Source organism: Cucurbita moschata, unplaced genomic scaffold (genome assembly GCF_002738365.1).
Source record: "Cucurbita moschata cultivar Rifu unplaced genomic scaffold, Cmos_1.0 Cmo_Scf00018, whole genome shotgun sequence".
Classification (NCBI taxonomy): domain Eukaryota; kingdom Viridiplantae; phylum Streptophyta; class Magnoliopsida; order Cucurbitales; family Cucurbitaceae; genus Cucurbita; species Cucurbita moschata.
Genome location: NW_019268534.1, coordinates 3,735,747 through 3,756,539, shown reverse-complemented (window position 1 = coordinate 3,756,539; position 20,793 = coordinate 3,735,747). Strand labels below are relative to the sequence as shown.

The 20,793-nt window shown below is 39.0% G+C and overlaps 5 protein-coding genes and 1 non-coding gene across 9 annotated transcripts in view; 5 read left to right on the top strand and 1 right to left on the bottom strand.

Annotated features, from left to right (window-relative positions):
* Nucleotides 1–273: 273 nt before the first annotated feature.
* LOC111456243 (U-box domain-containing protein 52-like) lies at nucleotides 274–4,829 on the top strand. Of its 3 annotated transcripts, XR_002712728.1 has the most exons (10): nucleotides 274–681; nucleotides 821–918; nucleotides 1,247–1,368; nucleotides 1,461–1,694; nucleotides 2,170–2,311; nucleotides 2,494–2,595; nucleotides 2,721–3,158; nucleotides 3,389–4,177; nucleotides 4,352–4,623; nucleotides 4,712–4,828. XR_002712728.1 is itself a non-coding variant. In XM_023098058.1 (9 exons), the coding sequence occupies exons 1-9, from the start codon at nucleotides 498–500 to the stop codon at nucleotides 4,406–4,408; spliced, it is 2,166 nt and encodes a 721-aa protein (XP_022953826.1). In that variant the 5' UTR covers nucleotides 274–497; the 3' UTR covers nucleotides 4,409–4,829. The 3 variants fall into 3 exon arrangements, 2 of the variants coding, with proteins under 2 accessions (XP_022953826.1, XP_022953827.1); XM_023098058.1 differs by having other exon boundaries at nucleotides 4,352–4,829; XM_023098059.1 differs by having other exon boundaries at nucleotides 563–685; nucleotides 4,352–4,829.
* Nucleotides 4,830–5,936: 1,107 nt separating this feature from the next.
* On the top strand, nucleotides 5,937–8,562 carry LOC111456245 (mitochondrial import inner membrane translocase subunit TIM23-2-like). Of its 2 annotated transcripts, none has more exons than XM_023098061.1 (2): nucleotides 5,937–7,930; nucleotides 8,029–8,562. In XM_023098061.1, the coding sequence occupies exon 1, from the start codon at nucleotides 6,011–6,013 to the stop codon at nucleotides 6,581–6,583; it is 573 nt and encodes a 190-aa protein (XP_022953829.1). In that variant the 5' UTR covers nucleotides 5,937–6,010; the 3' UTR covers nucleotides 6,584–7,930; nucleotides 8,029–8,562. The 2 variants fall into 2 exon arrangements, with proteins under 2 accessions (XP_022953829.1, XP_022953830.1); XM_023098062.1 differs by having other exon boundaries at nucleotides 8,021–8,562.
* An 811-nt stretch (nucleotides 8,563–9,373) lies between these two features.
* LOC111456244 (eukaryotic initiation factor 4A-11-like) lies at nucleotides 9,374–12,126 on the top strand. The gene is made up of 5 exons (XM_023098060.1): nucleotides 9,374–9,515; nucleotides 10,211–10,280; nucleotides 10,387–10,493; nucleotides 10,603–11,033; nucleotides 11,250–12,126. The coding sequence occupies exons 2-5, from the start codon at nucleotides 10,213–10,215 to the stop codon at nucleotides 11,883–11,885; spliced, it is 1,242 nt and encodes a 413-aa protein (XP_022953828.1). The 5' UTR covers nucleotides 9,374–9,515; nucleotides 10,211–10,212; the 3' UTR covers nucleotides 11,886–12,126.
* LOC111456657 lies at nucleotides 9,952–10,036 on the top strand. The gene has a single exon (XR_002712804.1). It is a non-coding gene; the product is annotated as a small nucleolar RNA snoR98 (small nucleolar RNA).
* Nucleotides 12,127–14,106: 1,980 nt separating the features above from the next.
* Nucleotides 14,107–14,776, top strand: LOC111456246. Its single transcript, XM_023098063.1, has one exon. It carries the CDS (start codon nucleotides 14,273–14,275, stop codon nucleotides 14,618–14,620), a length of 348 nt encoding a protein of 115 aa, XP_022953831.1. The 5' UTR covers nucleotides 14,107–14,272; the 3' UTR covers nucleotides 14,621–14,776.
* A 776-nt stretch (nucleotides 14,777–15,552) lies between these two features.
* LOC111456242 (probable phospholipid-transporting ATPase 4) overlaps nucleotides 15,553–20,793 on the bottom strand; it is a 6,788-nt gene continuing 1,547 nt past the window's right edge. Inside the window, exons 2-11 of the mRNA XM_023098056.1 lie at nucleotides 18,844–20,742; nucleotides 18,636–18,746; nucleotides 18,269–18,545; nucleotides 18,094–18,182; nucleotides 17,907–17,991; nucleotides 17,605–17,814; nucleotides 17,348–17,473; nucleotides 17,166–17,264; nucleotides 16,673–16,864; nucleotides 15,553–16,592 (exon numbers count right to left, since the gene is read on the bottom strand). Of these exons, the coding sequence (XP_022953824.1) occupies nucleotides 15,921–16,592; nucleotides 16,673–16,864; nucleotides 17,166–17,264; nucleotides 17,348–17,473; nucleotides 17,605–17,814; nucleotides 17,907–17,991; nucleotides 18,094–18,182; nucleotides 18,269–18,545; nucleotides 18,636–18,746; nucleotides 18,844–20,687 (3,705 nt within the window). The 5' untranslated portion in view covers nucleotides 20,688–20,742 and the 3' untranslated portion in view covers nucleotides 15,553–15,920. The remainder of the gene's footprint in view (nucleotides 16,593–16,672; nucleotides 16,865–17,165; nucleotides 17,265–17,347; nucleotides 17,474–17,604; nucleotides 17,815–17,906; nucleotides 17,992–18,093; nucleotides 18,183–18,268; nucleotides 18,546–18,635; nucleotides 18,747–18,843; nucleotides 20,743–20,793) is intronic.

The following is a 20,793-nucleotide window of genomic DNA, read 5'->3' as shown; positions in this document are numbered from 1 at the left end:
ATCACCTTAACATTAGGACTAAATTGTATTGGATTTGAATCAATTTTCAAAATCTTTTTACACTCAAGATTTAATTCCATTTTAATAATAATAATAATCGTAATAAAATATTTATTTTTGGCATTTAAATATTTTTGCAAAAATTAAAGATATGACCGTTGTTTTTTTAAAAATCGGTATTTAAATTTAGCCAGCGAGTATGGTTTCTTCTGCTTCAAAGCAACGCGCTGTTACCAGTTTAGAATTCGACAATACAGAGAGGTCAAACGATAATCTTCTTCACAAACCCTAATTTAGCAACCACAGATTGGATTTGAGATTCTTGGCGAAGAAGATGGTGTTGGCGTTCTTGTTTTTGGTCCCCAAATTTAGTAAAACAATCGCAATCAAACCCACTCCCCACTCCCTTTCTGCCCCTCACCTCGTTTTCATTTCTCGTTACCGTATTCTGTCATCTCTGTCCGGCAGCGTCAACAGTGGTGGTGGAGTTTGGAGCTATGGCAGCTCCCACGGCTGAAGAAGAAGTTAACGATTCCTTTACCACTTCCCACACGGTGATCGCCATTAGCAGGGACAAGAACAGTCAATATGCGGTTAAATGGGCTGTAGAAAACCTGTTCAACAGGAAGAACTCCGGCGATTGCATCCTCATCCATGTTCGTAGCCAGAGCATGCATCCCCGTAGGTCTCCCAAGTTGTTGATGCCGTTTGGCCGTCGTCAATTTTAGTAGTTCCATTTCCTTAATTGAAATGCCCTGTCGTACGCTATGACGTTTGGAGATGAATCAATGGTTTCTTGTGATTTGGCCTTTGTATGCAGAGGATGCGGATACGGTTCCTAAGGAGTATCGTCCACCGACTGAAGCTGAGTTGCATCAGTTCTTCCTCCCCTTCCGCGGATTCTGTGCACGAAAAGGAGTAAACATTTTACCAATTCCTTGTCATATACAAATAATCGGATACTTCTCGTTCTTTGAAATCGGGGTTTCTTTCAGGATGATCTGTTTTGATGGGATAATGAATCGTTTATGCATTTGATCAAAATGTCAGCAAACACTCCCATAATATCATTCATGAGATTAGGTTTACATATTTCAAACGAGGAACCATGACTATGGCATATGCCACATTGAGTTGATTCTGAGAAACCTTTTTACTTAATTAGGTTTTTCCCCTGTTATTCATCCATAAAATGCATCTTAAATCAACTTGTTTAAAGGAAATATTGTACTTTCGCATGTTTCAGATAGTTGCAAAGGAGATAATCATACACGACATTGATGTTCCTAGTGCACTTATTGACTATGTCAGTAAACACTCCATTAGCAATATTGTTGTGGGTGCTTCCAGCCGGAATGTTATTTTGAGGTCTGTCTTTCTCTCTTTGCCTCTGTGGTAGGAAGATTTGTACATTTTATTGAAGAAATTAGTCTAAGCTATAAGCATTTGCGTTGATGCAGGAAGTTCAAGCATCCCGATGTCCCAACGTGCTTACTCAAATCAACTCCAGAATCGTGCTCTGTATATGTCATAGGTAGAGGAAAAGTTCATACTAAGAGACTGAAAAAGAAACCGAAGTCACAAACTGATGGTACAGAAACACCACCTAGGGCTCCACATTTGAGCAGGTCTCTATCAAAAATACAAAAATCATCATACTCTAATATCTCAGGACTCTCTGAAGATAAAAGCAGGTAAAAAATTCAATATTTACATTGTTGGGTAGATACAACTATCCACAACATTCATCTTTCTCATACGTGACAAGTTTATTATGGTAAACTTCTCTTTTTTGCGTCTTCACTAATTTCCTGTATAGATAGAATTCTTATCATTAGCTGATTGGGATGTCAATGTAGTAGTGGCCTTCTGGAATTGCGTACTTGTGAAATGTAATCCAAGGCAAAGATCTCATGAAAATTTCTGAAATGTTTGATTTCTGTCTTGTTCTTTTTCACTGGTGTTCCTGGACAAAAGCCCAATTTTCCTTTTACGTTGTTCAATCAGTGATCTTTGTTTGCGTAGACTCATAGGATAAGCATACAGGCTTTTAATGTTTTCTTCCCTTTATTCTCGGTCAGAAGCTTTGGTTGCTTGCCTACAACTGCCTTTTAGAGGTGATGGTTGTGGCAAATGACTAACAACGGTTTGTTTCGATTGTTGGGATAGTTCTGGCACCAGTTATGATTCAATGTCAGGCATCAGTGACCATTCGGGGCCTTTCAAATCATTTGAAACATCCTTTGAGAACTTAGAATCTTTCACCTCCTCAGAGACTAATTCGAGGAGCTTTGTGTCCTCTAACACCCCAGTAAGTAAAAAATTATCATTTTCTTGTCCAGCTAAAGAGCTATTTGATTTCGGTCAATCAAAGATTACATTTCCAACATCATTTGTATATGAATTTACATTTGGGCGACAATATTTTATATCTTTTAAGTTATGTAGTTATAGACATGGATACATAATAAATTAGCTTATCGGCATTTACAGTCTTTCATAGAAGCTGAGATGAGAAAGTTGAGGTTGGAACTCAAACAAACGATGGAAATGTATGAATTAGCTTCCAATGAAGCTATAATAGCAAAACAAAAGGTAAGAACTGATGATCACAGTTTCTATGTCAGATGATATTCTTAAGCTCAGAATTTCTAGATCGTACGTTGTTCGTACCCTGTTGATCCTGAAATGGAAATACTATGTTTGATGACTGATGTCAGGCAAAAGAAATGCAACAATTGAAGATGGAAATGGTAGAAGACCAAAAAATTGAGCGTGGTAAATCTTCAGAAGAGGCTATAACAACGTTGGCCGAGTTTGAGAAGCAGAAGAACAAGGCTGCGACAGAAGCAGCTGTAATGGCACAGAAGTTGGCAGAATTGGAGACCCAGAAAAAACGAGCTATTGTTGAAAATAAAGCTAGGATTGAGGCAGAGGAGATGAAGAAAGCAATTGATTTATTGGAACGCAGTAATGTCTGCTATAAACGATACAGAATTGACGAGATCGAAGCTGCAACAGATCATTTTAATGAGGCTAATAAGATTGGTGAAGGGGGATATGGACCTGTTTACCAAGCCATACTCGATCATACTTCTGTTGCCATTAAGATCTTGAGACCAGATAGATCTCATGGGCAGAAACAATTCCAGCAAGAGGTAAATTTGTTTTATCTTTGTTTATCTAGGCTGGAAGTGGAAATATTTTCGTGGAATTGCCATCTATACGCGTACGTTTTCTGTAATAGTAGATCGTTTAGTTCACTGCAACTTCATTGTCTCAAGCTGTTACAACAAGAAACATATTTATAACGAATGATAACACGTAAATTTTCATTCAATTCATGCATTTAACAAGCTCCTGAAGATTCTGTGTTCATCGTTTGCAGATTGAGGTTCTAAGCCGCATGAGGCATCCACACATGGTTCTCCTCTTAGGTGCCTGTCCAGAAAACGGTTGCCTCGTTTACGAATATATGGAAAACGGGAGCTTAGAAGACCGTCTTTTCCGAAAAGATAACACTCCTCCAATCCCTTGGAGTACCCGTTTCAGGATAGCTGCTGACATTGCCACTGCCTTACTCTTCCTTCACCAAATGAAGCCAGAACCTGTGGTGCATCGCGATCTCAAGCCAGCCAACATTCTCTTAGATCACAACTACGTGGGCAAAATAGGGGATGTGGGTTTGGCCAGGCTAGTTCCACCATCGGTTGCCGATAGCGTCACTCAATATCACATGACTGCTGCAGCTGGAACATTTTGTTACATTGATCCAGAATATCAACAAACAGGAATGTTGGGTGTGAAGTCAGATATTTACTCATTTGGTGTTCTGCTACTCCAGCTCATCACTGCAAGGTCACCGATGGGTCTTTCATATCAGGTCGAGGAGGCCATTGAACACGGCACATTTCCACAGGTACTTGATCCTACAGTTACAGATTGGCCTATTGAAGATACTCTTGGACTCGCTCAATTAGCCCTGCAGTGCTGTGAGCTAAGGAAAAGAGACAGGCCTGATCTCCATACAGTTCTATTGCCCGAACTGGTCCGGTTAAAAAATCTAGGATTGAGCAAAATGCCACCAAAGGGAAAACTCCCAGATGTCTGCGAATCACGTGATCGACCGGCCTCTAACTCTAACTCAGCTCCAAAATTAAGGAGATCGGGACATGAGGTTAGTTGACTGCAGTTTCTTTGTTCATGTGTAGAGTTTCCAAAATTCATCCTGAAACTTGTGTGAAAAAAGGTTGAACAAAAAAGTTGCTGCAATTTTTATTGTTACCAGGCTTTGATCTTTTATATACACTGGAAACCTTTGTATTTATATCTTGCTATCATGTATGAACAGGAAAGAACGAGAAACAATCCCAACCTGCCAATGGAAACTCGATATAGAACGATGTGAGAACAAGATGGCAGCGAAAGTCGATACGAGATCTTGGAGCCAAAAGGAGATCTTGGAGCCAAAAGGGTATTGGTTTGAATACCATTTCTCTGCGGATAAAGAAAGAATAGACCTCGAAGAACAGTGATGCAAAAGTCTCAGCTATCCCACTGAGTGGAAAACGAGTTGATGAACAGACAAAGAAGCAGCAAAGCTCCCAATGCTGTTGGTCATTTGTAAGTTGTGCTTCTGCTAAAAGAACTTACCATTTTCATAAAGAGAAATCATTGTATCTAATTTGTTTGTTCTTTCGTATTCGTTTAGCACTTCACATTTATAAACGCCTGCAAATGTGGCTTGTTTCCTCACCATTTCCTTCTCCACAACCCACTTGTAAGTTGTATCATTTCATCATTCTTGGCTTATATTCTATGAGCTTTCTGATTCACTGCTCAAACATTTTTCAGGCTTATTTGTTACTTTCTTTGGTCTCCCTAGTTAGGCTTTCATTTTGTCTATACGGCTTTAAAACTATTGTGATAATATATACGAAGGAGAGGGTATCATTAGAGATGTTCGTAGGTAGAAAAATGAAGGAGAGTGTACCATTAGAGATGTTCGTCGGTGGAAAAATGAAGGAGAGGGTACCATAAGGGATGTTCGTAGGTGGAAAAATGAAGGAGAGGGTACCATTAGGGATATTCGTAGGTGGAGACTGAGACGGCTTCCTCGTTTTCATTCTGCCTTTCATTTTAATTCTTCATTGCCACGAAATTTCTTACGGGATGGGGTAAGATCATATGGCGGAAGGAAACAACAAATTAGAAAAAATCAATGTATACATCTTAGTTATTCGTAACTATCTTAATCCATTGAAAATCAACTCAAAGTTATCTAAATAATATCAAGTTTCGATCGAAATAGATGAAAAAAAATGTTTATACTAATAAAAACGGTCACTCCTCACACCTAACTTTTCTCTCGAAGATTCGTGTTAGTTTGTGTATATAAAGAAGTCGTACACAAGTTTAAAAATTATGAAATGATTTTCACATAGAATCGAACTAAATTCATCCATATCATTTACAATATCATTCTTACTAAATGGACTTGTCAACTAATGTGAAAACAGTAATTATATAAATGATTTTAACGATATTTTAATGATTTCAACGACCTTAATTTTGAATATAACTTTAAAATTTTAGTATATTTTTAATTTTTTTTCCATATCAATTTTCATAATTTATTTTGAGTCAAAATTATTTTTTCAATTAAAGTTCATTGAAAAAAGAAAGTATTTATATGAATTAATCTTTAAATAAATAAAAACATCACGTGATCAGCACGGGAGGCGAAATTAATCTGCTGCATCTTACAAACCGCCTTTGTAGCTTACCGGTTTAGGGTTCGGCTGAGTGGAACCGCCCTATACGTTGGTTTAATTCGGTCAACCCGAGATACTAGAGACAATGAACCGGGTGCTCCGGTTTACCCGGCTCCCCCTGACCCGAACCGGTATGATTATTTTGAGAATCGCGGTTCTTAATAAAAATCTCTCTCCCTCTCTCTCTGTTGGAGAGAATTGAGCGCAACCCTAAGCTTAGAACTCAAATCTCAACTATGGCGGACCATTCTTCCAATCGCGATACTGATTCAGGGTTCGATCATAGCTCATCCCAACCGCGTCTTTACAATCCCTACAAGGATCTCCAGGTTCCTTATCGAAATTTCCAGCTTCCAACCTCCCCGGAGTTTCTTTTCGATGAAGAAGCTCGCCGCCAGCGTCGATCTTGGGGCGAGAACCTCACCTTCTACACGGGTTGCGGTTACCTCGCTGGTGCAGTCGGCGGCGCGTCTACGGGCTTCGTCTCCGGCGTCAAGTCTTTTGAATCAGGTGATACGATGAAACTACGGATCAATCGGATCTTGAACTCGTCTGGTCATTCAGGGCGTCTCTGGGGGAATCGTCTGGGCGTGATTGGGCTGCTATATGCTGGTTTGGAGAGCGGGTTTGAAGCTGTGAGGGATACGGACGATGTGTGGAACTGTGTTGCTGCGGGACTTGGCACCGGTGCGCTTTATCGTGCAGCAAGAGGGGTGAGATCGGCGGCAGTGGCCGGCGCTATTGGCGGCGTCGTGGTTGGTATGGCGGTGACGGGTAAGCAGATGTTGAAGCGGTACGTGCCGATATGATGGGGGAAAAGGAATTTTATATTGCAATTTTGATCGATAAACTTCGTGTTAGAATGCAATAGTTTTATATGGGAATCTGTGATGACAATGCTGGGGATTGAATTGACTAATATTCACTTCATATTTTCTATACGAGGTTAACTCGTGCTTCTTCATTAGCTTCATTTAGTGATGTAATTCGTCGAGTTCTCTGATAATGAATAATCCTCAAGACTTTATACTTGTGGTATGGGAATGATTCATTCTTTCCATGTCGTTTGATAATTTGGATGTAAGTAATGAAATTATTTGAGGTTTGATCGGTTTCAATTAGTAGTAGCTTATTGTTTTGCTGCTTAACCAATACATAATTTTCTAGTTTGAGTACAGAAGACAGATCCATGTTTGATGCTTTCATGGCTGGAGGGAGTTAGAAAGTTCTGTGATTCCGTGCTCGATGCTTGTCAATCATGGTAAAGTTTGTAGAAAATTAGAATGACCCTTTTGAGCTTAGGATATTGGATAGTCTTATTCATGGTTTGAAGAATGAATTCAACTTTTATTTCTTGTCTGTTCATGCTCTATTGATGTTGATGTATGAGACTATCTGGGGTCATAATGTTACCTTGCTGACCATCCTTGATTTAAGAATTCCAATCCTGCCGTAGAATTTTTTTGTACCTTCTTGTTCTTAGCAATTGTTTGATCATTGTAGTTGAAGTGGGCGATAGGTGTTCTTACTACGAGATCTTAAAAGGGAATTTGGTTCGCTTTCGGAGAAGTTAGGCTTAATGTTGATTTTCTATATGGGAGAGAAAAAACGAGGAAGGTTGATCTGAAGCATGTTAGTTATAAATGTGTAACAGCTCAAGCCCACCGTTAGCAGATATTGTTCGCTTTGGCTTGTTATGTATTGCCGTTAGCATCACAGTTTTAAAATGTGTCTACTAGGGAGAGGTTTTCACACCCTTATAAGGAACTGTTCCCTTCTTCAACCGACGTGGGATCTCACAAAATGAAATTGTATCTATTTAGGGCTTGTTCGGAATAACTTTCTTAGTGCTTGAAAATACTTTTTAAGCACTGAAGTTGGTCAGTTGCAAATGAGTTGTTATCTTTACCGTGTCTTGCTATCTTGATAAATGGCCGTTCCGAATTGATACTGCACGATGATTGAACTGAGAAAATTGAAAAATAGGATAGATATGCTCTAAATTTCTCTATGCACTACCCTTGATTGTTATTTGAGAGAAGGTTGTTACTTGGGACAATGGAACAAATCTGGGAGCCTCGATCTACATCGGTTCTAGATCCTCAACGTCCTTCGAATGCTTTCAGCCAATGGAGCGCCACATGCTAAAGCAGCAGGTGCATTGCTTTTTATAGTTTTGCATCTCTATATTTTCATCATGTTGAACTGCTTTCATTTTTTAGCAACCTTCTAACCATAACTATTAGAGCTTCAGTTACACAGGCATTAAAACAACTGACAGGTCCTCCCATATTTTTGGCACATTCTTTGGCTTTTGCATCAGCTGCTTGGCTTCATCAACCTGCAAAATTTATCAGAGTAAGCTAGAACATTCCTCTCCTAAGACAGTATCTAATGCAAGACAAGACCTGTCGGTAAGCTAAGGCTACGACATGAAGGAAGGCGACTCAGTCCATTTGAATTTTGTTTCGCCTACGCCCTCCTGTGCACACGCCTTAGGTGGGGCCGATCCCGTGACTAAGATAGTTGCGCCAGAGGTCGCGCAGCAGCTTCCCGAGGAGCCTCTTGCGGATCATCAGGTCTGCTCGATTGGGCTCAACCTCAGTCTTGAGTGAAGCTATGTTTCAACCTGATGATAGGTAATGACTTCTCGTCTCTTCATAAAGCTTCAATAAAATCAATCTTAAAAGCATTTCCTTTCCATTGATTCTTCTGCTCTTCAAATCAATCTTAGAAGACTGCAGCATTTAGAAGATGGTTTAAAGAAAAAAACGGTGATATTTTTGTATCAGGAAGTGCCTACCACTTGGTTGTCGCACGATCATATTTCATTATTGATGTTATAGCCGATGTTATAGCCGCTCTCAGGTGGTGATACTAATTGATGGTGTCAAGCAACCACACAAGTATGTTAACAAAAACGGCTCTAAAATTCATTATTACTGCTCCAATATTCTAATTGGGGTTTAAATATTTACCAAAATTATCAATTAATTCATTTTTACTATTCTCATATTCTAATTGGATTATTGTAAAGTAAGTTTCATAGATTTTGTCTAACCATCTAAAACTAATAACATTTTTTTTTATAGGAACAAGAAACTTGTTTAAAAATATAATTATCTCATCTAAAATTAAAAAAAAAAAAAATAATTTATCTAATCTTTTAATAATTATAAAAAATATATTTCTAGAATTCAACAAGTTACATCTCAATTTTTATATTAGAACGTAAAAAAAATTTGATTGATATGAATTTTATTTACAATAATTATTAACAACTTTTCTTGGGCTCAAGTTGTTTTAAATTAATATTAAATAATTAAGAAAAAATGTAGTGAAATCTTACCACAACGTAATAATGATAAAATAATAATAATAATAAAAATAAAACAATTAACTTTAAATATTTTCAAATAAATTCACCATTTTTTAGAAAACAAATTCACCCATTTATACATTTAAAAATATATGTAATTAATAATATTAAAAGAATTAAAAAAAATAAAAATAAACAAAGGACAAGGGAAGGGCAGTTCCGGAAATTTGGTTAATTATTCTCAGTCTAAGGGTTACTACAAAAACCTAACACCCTCCCATTTTGTTTCCCTCTTTCGCTGCGCTTTGCCCAACACTCGCCTCCAACTCCACGGATCAGATCCGAGGAGTTTGGCAAACCCTAGCGCCCTTTCTTCAATCTCCTTCTGCTTCAACTTCCTCTCTGTTCTTGTCGATCCGCAGGTCTGATTCACTCCTTTCTCTTTTGATTTTGCTTCCTTTTCCACTAATTTCAGTGGACGAATATGGTTGTATGTATGTGTGCCTCTTCGATTATCTTTTTCTTTAGGTTTTCTTTCCTTCTTGTTTTGTTATGTCGGGATTTGACGCTAGTCTGGACTTGTGGTTGTAGGTCGAGTTCCTTATTCTCTTTGTTTCTTTTTTCGTTTGTGGGTTGTAATTGTTCCTTTAATCCACATGAATCTGTTTCTACTTATTTAGACTAGGCCTATTCTTTGTTTTTTCGTATGGAACGCAATGTAATTCATACAGGAATTCTTGTTTATACTTTGTTTTGGGGCTTTTTTTTTATGATTATTTTAACAGCATCTGCTTTGGAAAAGGTTAAAGCGGTGTCTGGTTTTCTTTTCTTTTTTGAGAAAAAATATCAGATAGCCCCGACTCCTTTTCCTACATTGAGACAGAATTTTAATGCTTGTTATCCTCTTTATAAGGATTGCAAGTTTGGCTTTTCTGTTACAGATTTCCTTTCTGACGAATTCGTAATGTTCTGTTTATCCGTTGGTCGGGTTGATAAAATGATTATGAATTTATTATTTCCATGGCCGCGTAATTTCGGGTTTTTTGATTTGTTTGTTCGTCTTAGTGTTCCCTTTCTGTAGTGATCTCTTATATTTTGCACCATTCTCCACTTACAGCCATGGCAGGTTTGGCTCCAGAAGGATCCCAATTTGATTCTCGTCAATATGATACTAAAATGAATGAGATGTAAGTGATTCTCTTATTTCCTTTTTTCATTATTATCCTTTGCGATTTCTTTTTGCTTCCATGTCTATGCACTAATTCAGTATTACTTTCTTGCTCCTCCTTGCAGTCTTTCGGCAGAAGGCCAGGAATTTTTTACCTCATATGATGAAGTTTATGAAAGTTTTGATTCGATGGGGCTGCAAGAAAACCTCCTTAGAGGCATTTATGCCTATGGTATATACTTATTTGCTTCATTTTTATTTCTTTTGATTTTTGCTCGTTTTGTCTCAAATATTCTGTGTAATTCTTTATCTAATTCCAAGGGTTTCCTCCCTTCTTTAAGGTTTCGAGAAGCCATCTGCAATTCAGCAAAGAGGTATTGTTCCCTTCTGCAAAGGCCTTGATGTGATTCAGCAGGCTCAGTCTGGAACTGGGAAGACTGCAACCTTTTGCTCTGGAATATTGCAGCAACTTGATTATGGTCTAGTCCAGTGCCAGGCTTTGGTTTTGGCTCCGACTAGGGAGCTTGCTCAACAAATTGAGAAGGTTATGAGAGCTCTTGGAGATTATCTCGGTGTTAAGGTACATGCTTGTGTGGGAGGGACAAGTGTCCGTGAGGATCAACGCATTCTTCAAGCTGGTGTTCATGTTGTAGTTGGAACACCTGGTCGTGTGTTTGACATGTTAAGGAGGCAATCTCTTCGTCCGGATTCTATTAAGATGTTTGTATTGGATGAAGCTGATGAAATGCTTTCTCGAGGTTTCAAAGATCAGGTATCTTGTTGAACCAGCATTTTCATGATGATTGTGTTTTGTAGGGAGGAATTTAACATAAATATTGTATTATTATTAGGTTCATCAGTGCTGAATTTGTTCCTTTTGTCTTATGGGAGCCTTGCTTTGTATTTGTATTTTTTCTTTTTTCTCTTCGTTTGTCATAGAATGAAGATTTCTAATGGCTTTCTATGTTACTGCTTTTTGTGGTGGTAGATTTATGACATTTTCCAGCTGTTGCCATCAAAAATTCAAGTTGGGGTTTTCTCAGCCACAATGCCACCCGAAGCTTTGGAGATCACTAGGAAATTCATGAACAAGCCTGTCAGAATCTTGGTAAAACGTGATGAGCTTACTTTGGAGGGTATCAAACAATTTTACGTAAATGTTGACAAGGAAGATTGGAAACTTGAAACGTTATGTGATCTCTACGAGACTCTGGCTATCACTCAAAGTGTCATCTTTGTTAACACACGTCGCAAGGTCGATTGGCTTACAGACAAGATGAGAAGCCGAGACCATACCGTATCGGCCACCCACGGTGACATGGACCAGAACACTCGGGATATAATCATGCGTGAATTTCGGTCTGGCTCGTCTCGTGTTCTTATCACAACTGACTTGTTAGCTCGAGGTATTGATGTTCAGCAAGTCTCCCTTGTTATAAATTATGATTTGCCAACCCAACCAGAGAATTACCTTCATCGAATTGGTCGAAGTGGGCGTTTCGGAAGAAAAGGTGTGGCCATTAATTTTGTTACAAGCGATGATGAGAGAATGCTTTTTGATATTCAGAAGTTCTATAATGTGGTCGTTGAGGAGCTGCCAGCCAATGTTGCTGATCTCCTATGATGAGGTTTTTGTGTAGCTTTTCTTTGTGTTCTGTTTTGTTTTTGTTCATAGGGATGTGATTTTTCTCATCTCTGAAGGACACTATTTAGCCTCCCGCCCCACCCCTCACCCCCCACCCCTCACCCCTCACCCCTCGCCCCCACTTGAACATTTTTCTACTGTCTCTTCACTCTGTTTTCGTATATTAGTATTATCAGACTGACATTTTGTTAATGATTTATGGTCTCTGCTTTCTGTGCAAGATTTTGAGAATTCTACCAAATTGCATTTGATTAAAACTCAATCTGTTTATCAGGAATTTATTTGTGTGAATCTCTTTATGTAATTATATTCCGTTGGAAGAGGCCTTCATGTCAAATTCAGCTCCATCTAAGAAGGGTGCGTTTTAAGGGGTTGGTTGTTTGTCATCTTTGTTTCTCGAGTCTATAGTAAGTTACAGACTGCTCGAAAAGTTCAAATCTCTGTTAGATAGATGGACGTTTATATTACTCTGTGAATGAACAGGAGTTTTTAAGATTACTCCGTTGAGGGAATCCTATGGTATCTTTTGTTTTATTTTCTTAGTTTTATAGTTGGTGGATCCATTCACTAATAAACAAAATTAATTGCTATGTATATGGGTTTAATTTACATCTAAATAATATAACTATTAAATTCTTAAAAGAGAACCAGACCTCTTTGGATTAACTTTTGAAGTGCTTATAAGTTGTTCTAACCCGACCCTACTTACCAAGGAAGGCCAGTTTCTAGGGAGGCAATAGGTTGGACTCCATTACATATACTCTGATTTCAAAGGGTGTTGGGAAAGTACCATACCAACGTGAAATCAAAGGGTGTTAGGAAAGTACCATACCAACGTGCAACACTTACTTACGCCCAAGTCACCTCCATCACTCTCTTCATATGTGTTAGTTAGCATAACTAAAAACTGTCGGTGGTGGAGAACAAAACACAATTTATAAGGGTATGGAAACTTTTTGGAAGCTCGAAAGGGAAAGCCCAACAATTTATAAGGGTGTGGGAAAGCCCAACAATTTATAAGGGTATGGAAACTTTTTGGAAGCTCGAAAGGGAAAGCCCAACAATTTATAAGGGTATGGAAACTTTTTGGAAGCTCGAAAGGGAAAACCCAACAATTTATAAGGGTATGGAAACTTTTTGGAAGCTCAAGAGGGAAAGTCCAAAGAGGACAATATTGGATAGCGGTGGATTTGGGTCGTTACAAATGGTATTACAGCCAGACACCGAACTATGTGCCAGCAAGGAGGCTGTGCTCCAAAGGGGGTTAGACACGAGATGGTGTGCCATCAAGGACGCTGGGCCCTAAAGGGGGTGGATTTGGCGGGGGTCCCACATCGATCAAAGAAAGGAAAGAGTGTGAGTGAGGACGCTGAGCCTTGAAGGGGTGGATTGTGATGTCCCACGTTGGTTGGGGAGGAGAACAAAACATCCTTTATAAGAATATGGAAACCTTCCCCTCGCAAACGCATTTTAAAGTGTTGAGGGGAAGCCCGAAAGGGAAAGTCCAAAGAAGACAATATTTGCTGTGAGTGGATTTGGACCGTTACACTGTGTCTCCACGTCCCTCAAACATTAGTAGAAAGTCCTTCCAAATGCTCATTACTATATTGTGGCAAATTCCCTTTAACCCTGTTATGATGCCCCTCAGGGCCACCCTTATTGATGGCTATACAACCTTGGAACATTCATCAATACCCTACGCCTAATGCACCATCCATCTCACTTCACTGCCTTTCAATTAATGAGTTTAATGAAAACTTGTGCTGAGGGGCCCCTCTCCCTTCATCATACAAGAAAAACAGAACTATCAATTCAATTGAAGAATCTGAAATAATGATTCAATTTCTTCTGTCCCAACATTTACGGTCGTGATAAAACCGCCCATGATCAAACTCACGAGCTAAAATAAAGAAATATTTTGTATCTTTATCCATTCATATGGATCGTTTTAGTATTTCAGAGCATATCTAATGTTTACAATGCCGTTGAACTTTACATCGTTCTTAAACGATGCTAACGCAACAGATATTCAATGAAAACCTTTTGTTATTGAGAGGAGTTGTTGCAACCACTCGCTTTCATGACAAGCCTTGATTTAAGTGTTTTTATTTAAAAGGAGGTGACTTTATGGCCATTCTACAAGCCAAAGAGTCAACATTTTCAGCTCCCTTGAGAGAAGACAAATGTAAATGGCAATCCCTATACTTATTAAATACGTCCTGATCCTGAACTGCTCCAGTACTCTGTTATTTCCCCCAATATTACTTATAAATAGGCCTTTCCCTGATCTAAAACCACCATAAAAAGGAGACCCAGAAGGCCTTTTTCCTTCCCTTTCCCAATTTAGTCTCTTTGGAGTTTGGGTAATGGAGGATTTCAGATCCAAATCCTGCAGAGAAGGCAGAATGCAGATTGAAAGCTACACAGAGAACAAGGCTGCCCCAACAAATATGCAAGATCTGAGGTCTTACAGTGTCAGCTATGCAGGTTCTGTGCAAAATCAATCGAACAAAGAGGTAAAGATGAAGAAAGGCAAAAGCAATATTGGGTCTTCTTCTAAAAGCTGGAGTTTCAAGGACCCAGAATTGCAGAGGAAAACGAGGGTCGCTGGTTATAAGGTTTATGCAGTGGAAGGGAAGATGAAAGGGTCTCTGAGAAAGAGTTTCAGATGGATCAAGAACACATACACTCAAGTAGTGTACGGATGGAGGTGATGTATATTATAGCAATTTGTTGTGTAAGTTTCTTGTTTGGATCTTGGATTTCCTCAATATGTAAACTATGTGAGTCTTCTTCAGTTGATCTTCTTGAGTTCCTGAAAAAAAAAAACATGAAAGTTTGAGTTTTTCATATGCTTTTTTACTCTGTTTTTTCCTTCTTTATATCTACAAATCCCAATAGAAAGAGAAATGGATTACGATCGGAATGGTTTTCTGTTCAAAATTTGTGGCAAATGGGGAAAAGGGAAAACTGGGTTCTGTTTAAAAGTGATGCTTTTTCTGAACAAAACCAATGTTTTTTGATCCATTTCTGAATATATATACACAAGGTCGAAACATGTGTGTCAGGCGTGCGACCCATCACCTACTAGCAATGGGGGAGAAAAACACTACCGTCAGTACCAAAAACTTGCCCCTTAGTGCCCCAAGACGGGAGTGGGATGGCCCTACATGCAGGCAACTGCTGCAGCACTAGTTCTACAAAGACAGAACGAAATCTTTCGGTTGGCTTTTCCAACTCTTTCGTGAATCAGAATGAAAGGGATAGAAGCTCAGTATAGAAGGGGTAGAAGCTCTAGCTTTTAACTACTTACGCCCGCTTATTATTATGACAGAAATGAGCGTGTTATTTTCAAATCGATTGATACATAACCTGATATATTCTAATCGAAAGGTCTCGAGACAAAGGAAGAGTAAGAAGATGGAACGAATGATTTAGTCTAGAAATGAGAGACAGTTTCACATGGGCAATTATTGTTCTCTTGTTTGCTTCATCTGTAAAAACTGATGAAACTATGCATAGTTTAATAATCAAATGGTCAAATCAGGATTGAGCAGATCAAATTTGACAGCAAAACCAATGTCTTATAAATGAATGTTCATGCAGATGAAAACATAAAGCAAAATAAACATCAGATGATCCAGAGTGATTGAAACAAAGCTGAATGAGCTGACATAGTCAATTTTGAATCTCTTAATAACATGAATAAGGGGATATACAAACAAACCAAAGGGAAAGAATGGGAACAGCAACTTGCTTTAGGGTATCAGCTATTCTACAAGCTCTTAACATTTCAAATTCTTTTTTTTTTTAAGTTATGATACATACATGAGCTCCGGATGCCGTTCTTTTTTCGCTATAACGAACGGGGCACCGATGTGGTGACGACCCATTTGTCATAACAGAAAAAAGTTTCAAAAGAACAGAAGAAGATTCAGATGGCAGAGGAAACTCTAGAAAAAAATCCAAAATTTTTGAAGATTTAGGTGAAGAAGAAGAAGATTAAGATGTTTTTCATGATATAGCAGAAGCATTTGGAGGAGGCATGCCCAGGGAAGAATGTTTCTTTTGCAGCTTTCCTTTCAGCTGTCTGATCTTTGCTTCTACTCTGGCTGTGAATCCTATCTTTGTCTTTTGCCTTGCCTTTGATCTTTCTCTGGTCCACATGTGTGAATCTTCAACATCCTTTCTGTAGTATTTGATTTCTTGGATAATTTGATGATCCAACGGATGGAAGCTTCTCTGGAAGGATATGTGGGCAAGATATGGGAGATTACAGGTAATTGTTACTAAAATGGTGGCTATCCAGTAAACAGGGGCAGGACTTAGTGCTTCAACAAAGATTTTATAGGCATTCCCCGAGGATAAAACCATTCCATAGAGTAAGATGAACAAATACCACATCGCGATACTACCCCACACGAAAAGGTGTTGGATCCAGGTGAAATGGCTCATTGTGAGAGCAATCTGGCAATTTACTGCCCATATGATGCACGTAAACATGGTCGTTCCCACTGTAGTCATATCGGCAGTTTGGCCGCCTGAGCGGAATGCCTGATCGTAGAAGATGATGAGGTTGAGGAAGAATGTAACTAGAGAGGAGTAGAGAGCGTTCCCCATCCATCCGAAAATCCGAGGCCAGTCGAAGAACAAGTTTCTGGGTCCTTGCTGATACAGTGCAGGGAACTGCAAGTTTCGATGACGGTTAGCATGTGAAATCGAACACGAATCAGCTTGTTGGATCGTATTCAAAATGTGTCTTTTACCTGGAGGCAGACCTCAGAAGAAACATCTTGCTCAAAAACTCCAAGGGAAATTACAGGCAATGAGGTGAGTATGACATTAAATGATAACATGTAGAAATCATCATAGATTGATTGCCCAGAAAATCCAGCATATGCTTCAAAGTAGAACAGCGTTAATCCAAATGCAATATTCTTGTAGAAGAAGTAGCATATCTGAAAATGAAAACTACCCTTGTTAGATCAACGTGAATTTTAGAACGTCCACTACCGATAATTCATAACGGGTTGATCGACCATTGAATTCTTGGAATCAAAACTATGATAATTCATAATGGGTTGATCAACCAATGAATTCTTGGAAACAAAACTATGATAAATCATAACGGGTTGATCGACCATTGAATTCTTGGAAACAAAACTATGATAATTCATAACGGGTTGATCGACCATTGAATTCTTGGAATCAAAACTTGCTATGAACATAACAAAGAAAATAGGAACAGTATAACATTACCATTTGTGCTATCCTCTTGTAGCACCAATGGCCATGGACTACCAGAAGCCTTTCCAGAAATCGAAATTGAGCAATAGAGAAATCACTAGCCATCACAGCCTAAGAAATTAGAGGTTAAAAGTGAGGGGTAGAGATATTCATTTAGTAGACAAAGTTTAGAGAGGAGAGTCGTTTGTGTGTACCTGCATACCTTCAACCCCACTGATACCGACACCGATATCGGCCTCTTGAATCATTCCTACATCATTTGCACCATCGCCAATTGCTAAAGTGGTTTTCCCAGTACCTTCTTTCACTAACCTTGTTATCTGTAGAACCGCCCCCCAAAGAGGTCGAAGTCGAAACAAACAGATTTCCATTTGATAAACAGCTTAAATATGATATATGAACAGTATAGCATACAAGATGGTTAATCCTAAAATGAGAATGCAAGTCCTACCAGAGCCTTCTGTCTAGGGGAGACTCGACAGCAAATGACCGACGCACAATCAACAGCAAGCCCGAGGAAATGGAGCTTCATATCGTCCTCGAGAGCATAGGTTAGAGTCTTCCCATCAATGATTAAAGCAAATGCAGCATGTGGATCATTTTCCAGATTGATCATTTGTGAGGCGTTGGCGATTTGATTCAAAATATGTGCTTTCATGGCCTGAGGTGTAACAAAAGATGATGAATCCTAATTCGTATGAAATCAATTTCCTGTAGCCAGTTTCATGTGCTCTCTCTCAAACTATCATATACCTCTTTGCCATCCTGTGCTAAGGAATCCGAGTTCGACGATATGCAGATCCGCTTCATTCCCTGTCGCAGTAAACTGCATGCATATCTGCAGACAGAAACAATGTCTTTTACTTAACATAAGAAGATATATTTTTTAACATGGAATGTATGCTGTAAGAAATGCCATCAATCGATTAGCAAAACTGACCCTATGTTGATGGCAGTTTCCATCTTATCTCCTGTCAGAACCCAGATCTTAAGACCAGCTTGTGCAAGTTTGTCTATGCATTGGGGGACCTAGAACAAAAACAAAAATCAAATACTAGCTCGAGCATGTTAACAGATATTAGTCGTAGTTACAGATAAATCGATATTCATCTCACCCCATTCTGCAACTTATCCTCCACTGCAGTAGCACCAACAAGGGTTAATTCTCTCTCCATGAGGTCGGATACTCGCTCAAGCATTGCATCTCTATCTCCTCCAATGGATGTCTTAGCCTTTTGAAACTCATTGTTCCAAGCATTATATTCGGACTCCTCAAGCTTCCTATAAGCAAGTGCCAGAGTTCGCAACCCTGCTTCTCCATATTCATTCAAATGCCTTGTGGTAGCTTCCTCATACATTCTTCCGTTCTTTGCTAGTCGATCGAAGATGATGCTGCACGATTAGAGTATCGGAGAATTCAGAATGAAGAAAATTGCTTCATGTTCATGAAAAGGTAAAAGAAAAATACAGTTTGAGACTCACCTATCAGCACCTTTGCAGAGAAGAATTATCTGGCCGAACTCGTCCCTAATAATTACAGACATTCTCTTTCTCTTGCTAGTGAAATCCAAAAGATTCAAAATTTTGTATTCCCTGTACAAATTCCCAAGAGAACATCAGCAATGCATGACACAGAATATTCATTGGAAAAATAGGCGTGAGTGAGCACATAATCATAACGCTATCTTACCTTTCAACTATTTGGGTAGGTGAAGGATATTTTTCACGGACAACCAAGGTTGACTGTGTTCTCTTACAAAATTCAAAACCAAATTCTCTTGCTGCAACAAGAAAAGCGCCTTCATCGGGGGACTCTGCCTCGTATGTATAAACACCAGTCTCCTCGTTCAGCTCGGGAATCGCAGTGTGACAAATTCCTAAAATTCGGAAGAATAATAGAATGACATCAGGATTGGGCTCATTCAACCAGTTTCCACCAGTTAGGCGGCTGTCCTCGAAACTAAAATACTTTATGGCAGACTTCTGATCCTTGCCATCACCCGAAGTAACGACAGTCTCCAATTCAATCTCGGACCCTTTTCTGCTATTTGCCATAGAAGGCTGTCGGCTATTCTTTTGCCCATAAACATCAGAATATTCTCCATCCTCCTCAAGATCATATGCCATCTGCCTTGCAGCTGCAAGTTCAACCTCACTAGCTTTAACACCATATGCAGTGCCAGCAATGGAACATTTCAGAAAGTCCATCTGATTGCAAGTCAAAGTGCCTGTTTTGTCAGATAGGATTGTGTCCACCTGACCCAACTCCTCATTCAAGTTTGACGTTCGAGCTCGAGCTGGATTGCCAGTCTCTTCACAATACATGTTAATATCTTGGTTAATGAAGGAAGCTTGCAGAACCTTAACTATCTCGATGGAAACATATAACGAGATGGGTATCAAATATCCATAAAGTATAAGAGCTGTGATTAAATGTATGAGCCCTGATAAGGTCGGTTTACGAGGGTTGTACAATGGATCATGATCATCGCCAGTAGTTCGTAAATACCACCAATCTGTCATTTCGTACTTTGTTTTCACAGCAAAACCTATTGAGCTGAATGATGAGATCAATATAAGGAGAGTAAAAAGAATGTAAATAATTTTGTCCATTTTTCTCTCTATTCCACTTCTTTTCGAAGGAGATTTAGTAGCATTCTGCATGACTTTGCTATCATGTCCAGTAAATATCACCACCCCATAGGCATAAGCTGTATTCCTCAATTTTGAATCTCTAAGGAGAATCTGACTGGGATCAAGAGGATAAATCTGTCGATCATACTCAAAGTTACCTACAAATGTGTAAAGATTCGGGTTGGGATCTTCACAGTAAATTTTTCCAGTAAAATCTTTGAAAGTTGCATCATCATCCAATGGTAAGGTTACTTCCAAAGATCTCTTTACTTTGAGATTAGTCTCGCCATCCAAATTCATTGTTTCGACGTAACATATACCGTCCTCATAGCATGATGACAAGAGAAGCAGATCGGCTGGAAAGAATTGATCCTTCTCTACTTTCAGTATATCTCCTACTCGAATCTTGTGCCATGGTCTATAACCAAAAACACCTTCCCCTTTATGGACACAAACTTTCCTGAGATTAACCTTCATATCCTGCACAAATCGACGCCAGTCCTCTAGAGCTTCTTTCGCCATACTGAGCCCAACAACAAATACCAAAGGTGCAATCATGCTCATGGCAGAAAATGGGGCCACCGGTGTGAGCGATAACAATGCAGCCATAAGAAAGTACACATTGGCAACCCTTCGGAATTGCTCAAAGAGAGCCTTAGGCAAGAAAGAAAGAACATTATACTTTGTCGTGGATATGTAATTCGTGCAGTATCTCAACGGATTCCTCTCATGGAGATGAGGTTGGTTACAACAAACAGTTCGTGAGAAGCCAGGTCCTGTTAGAGGATTCGAATCGTCAACCTCCCGTGCACTATCTGCCCGGAGGCAACCAAACGTATAAAGATGGCTTCGACGGATCCTCTCCCTTATTCTTCCCCGTCTCATCGACTCGATTTTCATCTCGAAAGATATATGATAAGGACACAAACCTTACTGCAATTTCTCCAGGTTCAACCTAATCACAACCATATGAATGAATTAACAAAAAAAAAAAAAAAAAAAAAAA

What these genes read in the sequence shown, in the direction of transcription:
- LOC111456243 (XM_023098058.1), top strand. Translation starts at nt 498, where the DNA reads ATGGCAGCTCCCACGGCTGAAGAAGAAGTTAACGATTCCTTTACCACT. An exon ending in TAGCCAGAGCATGCATCCCC is followed by an intron (nt 682 to 820) that starts GTAGGTCTCCCA and finishes CTTTGTATGCAG; the next exon opens with AGGATGCGGATACGGTTCCT. An exon ending in CTATAATAGCAAAACAAAAG is followed by an intron (nt 2,596 to 2,720) that starts GTAAGAACTGAT and finishes GACTGATGTCAG; the next exon opens with GCAAAAGAAATGCAACAATT.
- LOC111456245 (XM_023098061.1), top strand. Translation starts at nt 6,011, where the DNA reads ATGGCGGACCATTCTTCCAATCGCGATACTGATTCAGGGTTCGATCAT.
- LOC111456244 (XM_023098060.1), top strand. Translation starts at nt 10,213, where the DNA reads ATGGCAGGTTTGGCTCCAGAAGGATCCCAATTTGATTCTCGTCAATAT. An exon ending in GATACTAAAATGAATGAGAT is followed by an intron (nt 10,281 to 10,386) that starts GTAAGTGATTCT and finishes TCCTCCTTGCAG; the next exon opens with TCTTTCGGCAGAAGGCCAGG. An exon ending in TAGAGGCATTTATGCCTATG is followed by an intron (nt 10,494 to 10,602) that starts GTATATACTTAT and finishes CCCTTCTTTAAG; the next exon opens with GTTTCGAGAAGCCATCTGCA.
- LOC111456246 (XM_023098063.1), top strand. Translation starts at nt 14,273, where the DNA reads ATGGAGGATTTCAGATCCAAATCCTGCAGAGAAGGCAGAATGCAGATT.